The following is a 12548-nucleotide window of genomic DNA, read 5'->3' on the forward strand; positions in this document are numbered from 1 at the left end:
TTTCACTGTAGTGCTTTTTTTGCAGATGACACACCCTCAGCATCGTTTGTTTCTCTTGGATATAAAACGAATACAACCGATGATTTTTGGTTCTGAAGAAATGAAAAGGGATGCAAAAAAATTCACCGACGATTACGATACTCCCTAATGCAAAATTTGAGTGCAGCTCTATACATGTTTTCATTTCGCGATAATATTGGCTGGTGTGAACAATCCGTCTCGTGCAGCACGTTGCAAATGGAGCGAAGTGTGGTGCGACTGCCTCGCTAATCGGGAGATCGCGAGAGCTAGCGTGTGGGTGACGCATGGATGCAATTCACAGCAGCCGCCGCTGACAGAGCTCCTAGACGATGCGCGCTACTCTGGTGCCATTTTGTAGCCATCGCCCCCACATTGCGCTATTCTTCTCACTCTTTCACCATACCCTCCTCCTCTGCTTTCCTCCTCGCATCTTTAATCCCCTGCTGTGTTCCACGTTTGCTCTTTTATCTTTCGCTGTTCTCGTTCTCAAGAGCAGTGCTCTAAATGAACATGGCGGGACAGAAATGCAGAAACGCACCAGAACACCAGTGGTGCTGAAAGGGTTAATAAAGTGCGTACGTATCCCACAGAAAGTGTGTGCTCAGGGAAAGCTTTAAAAGGGAATGCATGCTATTCCTTTCCCTCCTTGCCTTTCCCTCTTGGCCGGTGTTGTGCCCGTACGATTATTACAAATTTTAAAGTTTACGTGTTGGCAGGTATACTTAAGGGGACCACAAATGTGCATTCTTATTGCCTTTAGGTCAGTACAGTGGCAGTGACAGTACACTCCATCAAGAGAAACAACGCTACTAGTGTCATGAGTATTGCAGTAGTATCATGAGTCTGAACTATGTCTTGTTGCTCTTGTTGTAAGTTGAGAGAACAAAGGTACTGCCCGTGGTACAGCCTTTGTCAAATTAAACAAAGTCATTAGCATAATGAGTTTCGGGAGTCCTGGCGGTGTCTTGTGTAAATTATGAAGCTAGAAGATCTGAAAGATTTGGATGAGAGTTCAACTCTGTGCAGTACCAAGAGGTTTTGCAGTAAGAGGTTTGCAGTAAGAGGTTTTTGCAAGAAGTTTGTGCAGTAACAAGAGGTGCAGTAACAAGAGGAGTGCAGTAACAAGAGGTTTACCAGACATCTTGCATTGGCTGTCATGATGATCGTACTGACTTTGTTTCTTTTGACGATAGCTGCACTTATGAAAAGGGAGGCAAAAGTCGTCAGTCTGTACTTGACCCAGCACAGGCATTCCTGCAATGTGTTTATTTTCTCAGATAGAAACAGACGAGCGTGTCTGACTGGCACAGTTGTATCGGAAAGCTGAAAGGCCGTTGGTTGAGAATGTGCTTGTCCTGGTATGTAGGAGTACACCAATGACTGCAGTGTTTGAAAACTCGCAGGTACAGCATTGTTCGAATGAGTACCTCTCGGAGACACTTGCTCGTGGCTTCGGACCTGATCTCTCATCTTCAGCAAAAACTCAAAGAAGATTTGGAGATTGTAGCCACTTTCACAGGTAACTTACTTTCCCATGGTTTTACATTTCTGCAACATTACTTTTTGTGAAACACTTGTTAAAAGATCCTGTGGAGATGGATATTTTTGATACATAGTGGCAGCCAGGCAAAAATGCTTTCATCAGTGCTTCTGTGAGGGTTTCATTTTGGCACCCATGTCCAAAGGGTTAAATTTCATTGTAGAGAGTTGACATTCTTGCTGTCATTTAAGACTTGAAGAGCCTTTATTTTGAATATATTCTGGAATTTAACAGGCTATATATTGCAGTGTGGCTACCTCACATGTTTTAGCTAAAGTAAAGTACATATTGATGTTCTTAAATTGATAGTTTTGGCCAGCTTTCAGCTACTGCTACCATTGTCTGTTCTACTTGTATTGTTCTCTGTTTTGTTTGTGGAGAGTTTCAGCGAAGCAGGGACTTATTATCATAGACGTGGACCAGAACACGTATTCATGAACAGCAGTGCTGATGGGGACATGTTGTTGCGCTCTTGTCAACCAGAATGCACTAGAAGGGGCTCTGCTGCCAAGCACAAGGTCGTGGGTTCCACGCCCGACATCAACGATTGCATCATGACAAAAGCTGGATGCAAAGATCCACTTACATACTTATATTAGCTGCATGTTGAAGAACCCCAGCAGTCTCAATTTATTCACAGCCCTCCACTAAACTATTGCTCACAGCTCAAGCATTGCTTTCGATGTTAATGCTATCAACCATATGTAGTCTGCCTACAGTGATAGTAGCACTTATAATAGTAAAAAGTCAATAGTGACAGGCTCTCTGGTGCGTTGTGTATTTCAGGTATATGTAGAATATGCCCAGGCAGTTAAGCAGTCAGATTTATGGGTTCTGTGAATACCATTGAGCGTAAATTGCATTGTATTCTCTCAACTACTCTTTGAAACTTGTTTAGCCACTAGACATCACATTAACTTCATACTGATTGCCTCCAGTGCATTCTTTATGTGCTTCCAGTGTACTCCTAGTGACTGAGAGAGTGAGAGAAGCTTGGGTTGAAAAAAATAAAAGAGAGAGAGAAAGGAATTAATTTTTTCTGAATATTAAAATGACAGTGATGAGTACAGCATCCGGTAAAAGTTGCAATTAGGGCTTCCCTTCTTTTTTTTTTTTTGCAAGTATGGTAAATGATTTGTATTGGTGTCCCTTCTCTGCCTGTTTTATCCGCAGGAAGTGACACATTGTCCAATGCCACATACGCACACCCCCTCTATCCTGACAAGGAGCTGAGGTTTTTGCCGGGAGACTTTGTAACCATGGATAAAGGCACGGGACTGGTCCATTCGGCTCCCAGTCATGGCTTTGAGGATTACCAGAATGCCCTGAAGCACAGTATAGCAATGGAGGTATCGTCACCTGTTTTCTACAGTGTTCTGCTGTCCTTAGATATGCTTGTTTCGATGGCTAAGTCATGCAGAACAAAGCTTCTAGTTTCTAGCTTCTAGTGAGCCAGTTTTCATTTTGGTACTCAGGAGGTGGTGGATGCATCATGACATCATGACGCACTTGCTCATTCCTCGTGATTGCCGAGTCTGCCTTATGCGAGTGCAGCCTAAAGAATGTCTTGTACTCATTAATTCTTTTGTAACGAGCATAGCCATCAGCAATTTTCGCTCTGTGTCACGACATCACGGTAATGTCGACGATGCCTGGTTTGCAATTCTTAGACAAACTTCAGTGTCAAATTAAAAGCCCTTGCATTCCAACTTTTATAGCACTTGCTAAGTGTCTTTCCTTTTACGTGCAAGAAATGTGCAGTAGTGTTTCTACAACTTCAATAACATGCGCCAGCACTCCTTTAGCCCTGTAGTGCTCAACACATAATGAATAATATGTCAGACAGTACATGAAAGGTCTGATGCTCATATCTCATGAAACCGTATTGACCAGCTGCCTTCACCCAAAAAGATCACGTACTCGTGACACCTGTGGCAGAAAGGATGAGCTAGAGTGTTGCATTTCAACGAGGGTGAACTGCAAAAACGCTCGTGCATGTAGATTTATGTGTACGTTAAACAATCCCAGGTGGTCAAAATTAATACGGAGTCCTCCACTACAGCATGCAAAAAAAACAAAAAAACAAACAACCCAAGATGTTATATTTTTGATAGCTCAGAATTGTGATTTAAGCGTGTGGTAAATAAGAATTGTGATTTGGGAACAGGTTGGGGAAGGGGACTGACACTTAGTCAGGCTTAGTCAGACTTTTTGTCAGCCTCTTTGACAGAGATTCTCTGTATTTTTTTCTGTCAAAATAAACATTCATTCATTCATTCATTCATTCAAGCATGAGTGAAGAACTGTGATTTAAGCATGAGTGAAGAACTGTGATTTAAGCATGAGTGAAGAATTGTGATTCAAGCACTCACTTCAGCGTATCAAAAGCGCTACTAAGGCTACAAGTGTCTAATTGTAGATCTTTCAGCAAGCCAATTATGAGTTAATTAACTACTGTACTAATTAACTGACAAGTCAAATAAAATTCCGTTATTTTTTCTTTGTACAATTGTACTTTCGATGGCTAGAAATAGAGGTGAACAAGTTCTTCTAGTTTCCCTTGATGTGGTAATGTGTTTGGGCACAACAGAGTTCATCATTCTGAGCTGCATTTCTTCTGTGTGTGATGAGACTTAGTCTGCTCACTTACCTTCTCTATATTCCCAGGACTGTCTTGTGGATGAAGAGGGATGTTTCACGTCGAGCTGCAGGCCAGAGCTGCGCGGCCTTCCGGTGCTGACCGAGGGCTCCGAGGCGGTCACAAAACTGCTGGCTAATCACGTCATCCAAACTGGCAGCTACACCCACAGTTATCCCTACGACTGGCGCAGCAAACAGCCCGTCATCGTCAGGTCTTCTCGCCAGTGGTTTATCAACCTCGACGACGACATGAGGCAGCGGGCACTGGTAATGGACCCACTCCGAGACATAAGATGCCTTGGAAAGCGAAAACCTGCTAGAAAATGTTGCGTCCTGTATTATTCTCATGGTGGAAACTCGGTCACCGAGAGATAATGGCGGAGTTTGCGTAGCGCACGAAAGTAGGAAAGGAAGGACAGAGACAAGTAAAGAGTGTCACATGTTCGCTTTTCTTCGTGCACCATCAAGCACAAGTCGGGTTTCATCTTGTGCGTAGAAGGGGGTCGTTTAATTGATCCCAATGAACTGCGGCAAGACTTTGGCCAAACTGTCAGATGCCTCAACGACCATATGCGCGAGCACCAAAACAACATGTACAAAACGGTGCAGGGGCATCTTGGCATTAATTCCCGGGATTGTGAGTCCACCGCCATCCTTCATCAGTGCGTGGTATTGGCAAGGCATAGGTCGCAGTTAGCCAGAGAAATAATAGAAGTGGAGCACATTCACAATCTAGGTGACCGCTACGTAAGCACCCCTTCTATTGCTCGGTCGCGACCTGAGCGAGATTACCTGGCCGAGCACAGGGCAATCGTGGGCACTTGAAGTGATTTGACTTATCAATGATGAGCTGGTTCTGCGTATCCCCCTTTTCTACGTGTTTTCCTGTTTGTTGCGCATACATATTATGCTCGTCTGCAAATAGAGATCAGTTGGCAGTTAGCGCTGCCTTATGCCTCTCTGTCCTTCCTTTCCTACTTTTATGTGCTACGCAAACTCTGCCGTTATGAGCCACGACCAGCTCGCCCAAGCCCCTACCCTAATACACCGAGAGATAGTTGACTATATTTTCACATGTAATACTGGTACTGTAAATAAAGAAAGCTTGAAGTACAGATTGGGGGCATGGGTCATACATGAATGGATTAATCTCTCCATGCCCTGATCGCATGTGCGCCTATCCTGGCAGTGCCATTATGCCATAAGTAATCCGTATTCTTTTCTTTTTTTTGCGGTGTTTAGGCTTATGTTAACCTTTAGTTGAGTGCAGAGGTCTGCTGCTTTGTGGATTTCACTGTTGAATTATTGGGCTGTCGTGATCATTGAAGTGTATTTGAGAGGAGGTCTCCCCTTCCCCATACCTTCTCCTAAACAACTTACCCATACAGCCTTGCACCTTTAACACAAAGGTTAATGTGGTGCAAAAACAAACAAAAAAATGTGTCTGTCCAAGTTATTTGTCCTTTGTGCACCTTAGTCGCTTTAACCAAGGGTGAAGTTGGTTAGTCACAGAGAAGGACATTGGAGAAAAATATACGCTTTCCCAGTTATAGTTGCCTTTCAGTCCACTAAAAACTGCCTTTCCCAGCATCCATTGCGGCTGTGGCGTGTTGAAACACCATTGAAACTACTCCATTCTGCCTCATGGTGTGGCATCATGGCAAAGCCACACTGCGAGGCAGTATGCACTGCCGTGGACTGCAAGGTAGTATAGATTAATTCTTTATTTCTGAGAGTGTTAAGCTTCACAATTTTCTGAAACTCTGAAGCGGTTATTTGAAGGTTATTTGCAGGAACAGGTTTTATGCTTCAAAATTCGGTAGCTGTTTCAGTTTGCCTATATTATCTTTTAAGGCATTAGCGTCTCTTAGCTCGCTGCTCAGTTTTGTGCTATTGGTGCCATCCAGAGAGACGGGTGCGTGAGAAAGGTGAGAAATAAGTGGCACGTGACACCATATTGCTCAGTTTTGTGCCATTTGCAGGCACAGGCCTTGGCGGCATGCCAAAAAGTTGCTTTTGTAGGTAGAAACGCTCACGACGTCGCATCTGGTTCCACAAGTGAGAGACCCCAGTTCGGTCACCGTGATGCAAAGCTTAATTTTATGGTTTCCTGGAACATCACCAGATGGTGTTAACCTTCCGTGCATTGCAAGTGGCAAAACCCACCGATAGTGCCCATTGCCATTCCATCAGCATCTTTCATTCTTCGTCATTTCATCGTAATCATGCTGTCATTATTCAATCGTGATTATGACGCTGCTGTCATGCCATCTTCATCATTGTGTTGTCATGCAGTTGCCGCAATGTCGTCGTGATGCCTGTGTGGTTGTTCCATCGTCGTTCCTGCTTCATCATCCAATTCTCCTCATGCGGTTGTTGTCATACAGTCATTGTCACGCCATTGTTGTCATATGGTGGTCACATGGACGTCATCATTCCAGCTTTGTCATTTGGTTCTTGTCATGCCATTGTCATCAGGCCATTTTCATCACACTGTTGTCAATATACAGTCGTGCACTTCTCATCCCATTGTCATGTTGTCCTCCTCACACTGCCCTCATTCCTTATTCGTCATTCCATTGTAATCAAGCTGTAGTCATTCAGTTGTGGTTATGACATCGTTTTCATGCCATCTTTATATATAGTTATCGTCCTGCATTCATTGTCATAATATTGTCATGATGCCATTAGGGTCGTTCCATCATTGTCATTCTGGTTTCATGACCCGATTCTTGTCATACTGTCATACAATCATATACACGTCAATGTCGCCATAAACTCATAGTCACCCCCTTGTCCTCATGTCATCGCGTCATGCTGTTGTCGTTATGCCATCGTCATCATTTCAGAATCATCATCCCATTTCTGTCATGCCACCTTCGGCTCCACTAGTGTATGCTTAGAAAGCCGGTAAGCACTCAAGCTGGAGAGGAGCATAGTAACGTAAACGAGAATGCTATAACACCTTCTTTACACTGAAATGTCACGGAGGAAGCAGGACTTTCAGACTCCCAAAAAATTTGGCGAGTTTGAGATCGGGAGTGAAAACGCCTAGCCTGCTCCACAACCTAATGCTTAAACATGCACGTTATACACTCATAACTGTCCTGCGAGTTTCTTGGTACTATTTATTCATTAGACGCAGCTTAGCTCGAACTCAACCAATAACCAACTTAAACAGTCTGTAAATAACCGCTTTTTAAACTGTACAATATTGCAGCTTCTCTTTTGAATCGCTTTGAATATGGCTAACACTATTGAACATTCCGACTACGTGACGCATGAGTACTATTCTAATCATTTCCGTTACTTCGTCTTTGCATTGTTTATTTTTTTCTGTCCTTGTCTCAACAGGACTGCCTTAAACGAGTGCAGATTTTGCCGGAATCGGCGCGCACCATGTTTGAGAATCAGTTGGCACAGCGACCCCACTGGTGCATCTCCAGGCAACGGTACTGGGGCGTCCCAATACCGGTGGTTTTTCAGGATGAAAGGTCACTCACTTCAAGGTGATTGCAAGTTTTATTCGCTAGTTTGACAGGCAATGGACACATTGCCTGGTTGGCGACTGTCATCATAATATGATCATAGCATGGCGATGATCATAGCACAATAGAAGAGTACACGAATGCTGATGGCAATAAAAACCAAAAGGCTAAAGAAGTCCTTAAAAGGCCACAAACTAGAAAACTAGAGGATGGTTCAGCTCCTGTGCAATAAGCGTTTACTGCAGCATCTTTCAACTTTTACTCGTTTAGTCTTTTTTGCTTTTACTTTGGTTTGTTTTTAACAACTTCCCATCTGGTAGCCTAAATGACTTTTAGTATCTTTGTGTCCCAGCCCTTCAGCTTTTTAGTTTTTCCCTCCTTGTCCTTTAGGCTGTAGGATTTTACTTTAGTCAATGTCCACACATTCTTACATTTCTACGCAGGACCCGAATATCTTTCCATTCTTCATTCTTTACACTTCCAATTTTTATTCCTTCGGCCGTTTATCTTCTACTGCGGCTGGTGTTCTTGTGTATTTACAATTGCTAGTCCTGCATACTGCAGAGTTTCCAAGATAAAGCATAAAGTATTTCAGGCGTTTGACCCATACAAAGCCTCAAATGATTTATTTTGTATTACTTAGTACTATTTCTTGCGCCACCATGACTTTTCGTTCAAGCCTTTAGCATTTACTTCATGAATTATTTTACTTGGTTCTTTTGCTGCTCCAGACTATTGTAAGCTACTATAGATGCATACATAATTACGCACAACTTTAACACAGCATTGGTGTCTGTATGAGCATGTCGTTTCACATTGGATTTAGTCATCAACTTGCGATATGCTAGAGGTACCTCGCTCAAGTGTTCAGCTTCTGTGTAGTAGCAGAGCATATGCTTTGCACTTACATTATGCATCTGTTTCATCTTGGAAATCAAATTACAGAGAATTCATCAGGCACATCTGCAATCTTATGAATGCAAGAGGGCCGGACGTGTGGTGGACAGCCACTGACAAGGAGCTTTTGCCTGATGAAGTGCGCGAACAGGTCTGGAGTACTGCCCTTTGGCCCTTCTTTTGATGTAGTATCGTGGTTATTTGAAACATCATCACATTCTACTGATTCTGTTTTCACCAACTAACATGATGTTGGCTTAAGCGCCTTAGTTCAGGACCTATAGCATCTTCGGCGACTGTATATGTAACCATGCCAAATAAAAATAGTACTCTGAAGGTATTACAGAGGTGTTCTACTTTATGCCATTTTTGCGTTTCATTTGCTCATAGTTGTAGTACATGAAGAGCTTATTTGACAAGCCAATTAAATTGCCTTTAGCGATTAGATGCTGTCCTGCCAATCTTTAGCAATCGTATGTTAGTGAAAGAGTGGGCGGGCAGGCATAATCATGGCATTTCAAAGGAGTTCACCACATTGTTCACAAGCCACTGCAAAACATGGTAATTTCAAACAAACCTTAGCGCCATTAGCTTTCTTCTGACTATCTTACCTTCTTCTCAATTAAAAGCAATGGCCTAATATCCGCATACAGTAAATTGCGTACATGTAGGTCAGAAGCACAGCGTAACTTGTCTCACGAAGTACTCAGCTGTCAAATGCAAGTAGACTCCCCCCCACTCAAAAAAAAAAAAAGCTCTGACCCGAAAGTTGCAATATGGCCACCCCTGCACTAGGCATAGTGGCTTTAGAAGACAGAATGGACTTCTCTGATTGATTTATGAAACTTGTATTGGAACATAGCCATTGTGAGCAGAAAAGTTTTCCAAAAGTTGGTCCGCAGATAAAAGAAGCACCTGAAAACCTTTTTTGGGAACATCAACATCAATGGCCAAGTTTCCATTGGATGTGAATCGTAAATAGTAGTGCAGCAAGTTGAATAAGATGATGATGATCTGTGAGGTTTTATGGTGCAAGGGAGTGGAAGAAAAGAGGAAAGATGAGTACAAAGTCTTTAATTAAGACAAATGACATAATGTACGACAAGTCCCCGGAAAAGAAAATCCTGATGCGACTTTCAATTATGAGGGCCGATCTGAAACAGTGCACTGTAGTAGTGATCTTGTGTCGTTTAGAATGGGCCCACTTAACCATTTGCTGACTGCCACTTTTGCTGTCTAGCTCACGTTAATTTTGTTTTTGAATGTGGCTGATGTTTTTTTGTTGTTTTACTGTTTTTCATCAGCTTGGAGTTGGTAAGGATGTGGCTTTAACACGAGGCCGAGACATTATGGACATCTGGCTAGACAGTGGGCTCAGCTGGAAGATGGTTCTTCCAGGTGAGTAAAAGAAAAAAAAAAAGGTATTGAAGCTATTTCGACTTTCTAATAGCAAAAAAAAAAACAAAGAAGCCTCCGGCAAGCTAACGTTATGTTCTACAAAAACTTGCAGTGGCTTCACAGCAACAAAAGTATTGCCATAAAGCCATGCCATGCTTCAACAGAGAGCAGCAGTGGATGCAGTGATAACTATAAGCATACTAAGCTATGTTGCTTTGTGTGAAAATAATTATGTGGGATTACTTTTAGGCATTGTTGTATACAATTATTAGTTCAGTATTTTTCTTTTCTTTTTTTTCCTGTCTGTTGTAATTAGGAAGAAGATGCAAGTAACATGCAAGGACAGCTTACGTGCTCATAAATACGTTTTACATTGTTCACACGTGACTACATTCTCAAATTATGTTTTATAACTTTTCCTCAACCCACTGCATCCTTATTGCCACAGAAAAAGCAGTAACGAGGTCACCTTTGGTTAGCCTGACTCGCTGAATTGAGCTCGTAAGGACGACTGCTCCCATGCATGCCTTAAGAGTGATGTGGTACGTATGCATATAAATTCCTGTCCCTTATTGCATACGCACTTGTTCTTTCAGAACCTTGCCAAGCAGACGTCTACCTGGAAGGCCTCGACCAGGTTCGAGGTTGGTTCCAGTCTTCACTACTCACGAGTGTTGCACTTACGGGCAAAGCACCTTACAGGTAATCACATCTGCGGGACACTGTGTGAGACATCTAGTTTTGTATGGGCAAGACGTGAACGTGCCTCTATGCAGATGGGGGTAGTTACTTTCTAGTGTTATAGTGAGCACAGGAATTCGTCCCTTCTTCCATGCCTTTCGGATTAGGTCAGGTAGTGGACGAGGTGCTTCGCATCACACTGCTTAAGCCTCAGAGCAGGCGAGCAGGCGACTCAGAGCAGCCTCAGAGCAGATAATCCACCTCTATCCGTGTAGTGTTGCCCCTGTTGCTTGTGCTGAAAATTGCCAGCTGGAAATACGAATTGACTTTGATTCAGCCCTGTTTGCCAAGCTTTGTGTGCATTCTTTTGTGAAGGAAAATGATGCAGTTTTTGTACTACCAGAACCTGTAATATTAATTTTTGCTTCTGTGTAGTGAATCTTGTGGAGCTAGTTTGATCGGTTGTGTGGTCATGCATTGAGGCTTCATGCACTGGTGCCTTTTGCCACGTGCATAACCTAGGGGCAAGAACGCAGGGGCTTCCTTCAATCACCTTCAAAGCTAGCAAACATCCTGAAACTGAAAAGGCTTAGAGCTCCATGCTTTATGGCCTCACACTGTGCTGTGGAACATTAAAATTTAGAATTACTATTTGGTTTTATGTGCTAAAACTGTTATCTGATCATGAGGCACGTCATGGTGGGGGATTCTTTATTAATTTCAATCACCTGAGGCTCCTTAACTTGCACCTAATGCACGGTAAACAAGCATTTTTGCATTTCGCCCCCATTGAAAGGAGGTGTGGATGTCTGTTGCAGCACGTAAAGTTGGGGCAACGTAGATCCTACACTGGCTGACATTAGCCCTACACTGGGCAGGAATAGCCCCATATAGAGCCAACATAAACTTTTTGAACATGGGCTCTAAACGATGCGCAAGTAATTTTGCAGCAACATATTTTCAGACCAAAGGGGCTAAGGATGGGGCAACCAGCAGAAAAAACATGCCTATCACAGCCTTTTGTGAGCTATAACTGAACTCACTTTCGTAAAAGAAGTTGCCCCTGTTGCAGTGGCGTAGCCAGAATATTATGTATAGTGGGTGTGTAGTGTATAGTGCCACCTTTTATTACACACACACACACATACATCTTACATACACGAATGCACACGTCATACATAGCGCATGCAAGCATGCATAAGGAAGCCTGTGAATTTTGGGGAGAGGTTAAACTGACAAGCCTCTTTTCCACACGCATCACTGCCTTGTCTCTATTCTATGATAGTTCAGAAGGTGTTGTCATTCAATCCTGAATCAACAAAGCAGAAGGCCTCATGTTTCCTAAGAAACGTGGTCACAAAATGTGAGAATGTACGTCACCCATTGATATCCCCAGCTGGAAGCAGTTTTGGGATATGTGTATTACGAAATCCATGTCATACCTTGCAAGCAAGTTATGAATGTCGAAATGCTGGGCAGCTGCTGTGAAACTGCTTGTGAGTAGTACTATGGATGACCTTGAGTCAAGCAACTACGTCGGAAGCAATGCTCCATTTAAAGTAGCACATCGATCTTGCGTATTCAATACTACAGAAGAATTCTCACTCCATTAGTCCATTTCGTTATTTTTAAACAATTATTTTCCGGTAACTCGCCAGGAAGCTGTACATGCACGGCTTCACTCTGGACGCTGAGGGTCGCAAGATGTCCAAGTCACTGGGCAACGTCATTGACCCCGAGACGATAACAAAGGGTGGAAAAGTGAGTGTTTGTGGGTTTGCTTATTATTTTAGTAACCTGTCTAGTGACCTGCTAGTAAACCTTGGCACTTTTCTGGCTAGGTTTTGAGCTGAAGCAGATAATCCACCTCTATCCATGTAGTG

The 12548-nt window shown here is 43.0% G+C and overlaps 1 protein-coding gene across 1 annotated transcript in view; it reads left to right on the forward strand.

The window, feature by feature from the left end:
* IleRS-m (Isoleucyl-tRNA synthetase, mitochondrial) overlaps positions 1-12548 on the forward strand; it is a 34041-nt gene that overhangs the window by 13131 nt on the left and 8362 nt on the right. Inside the window, exons 9-16 of the mRNA XM_070527164.1 lie at positions 1425-1540; positions 2735-2910; positions 4229-4468; positions 7556-7710; positions 8635-8737; positions 9891-9984; positions 10581-10686; positions 12324-12426. Of these exons, the coding sequence (XP_070383265.1) occupies positions 1425-1540; positions 2735-2910; positions 4229-4468; positions 7556-7710; positions 8635-8737; positions 9891-9984; positions 10581-10686; positions 12324-12426 (1093 nt within the window). The remainder of the gene's footprint in view (positions 1-1424; positions 1541-2734; positions 2911-4228; positions 4469-7555; positions 7711-8634; positions 8738-9890; positions 9985-10580; positions 10687-12323; positions 12427-12548) is intronic.

Source organism: Dermacentor albipictus, chromosome 10 (genome assembly GCF_038994185.2).
Source record: "Dermacentor albipictus isolate Rhodes 1998 colony chromosome 10, USDA_Dalb.pri_finalv2, whole genome shotgun sequence".
NCBI lineage: Eukaryota > Metazoa > Arthropoda > Arachnida > Ixodida > Ixodidae > Dermacentor > Dermacentor albipictus.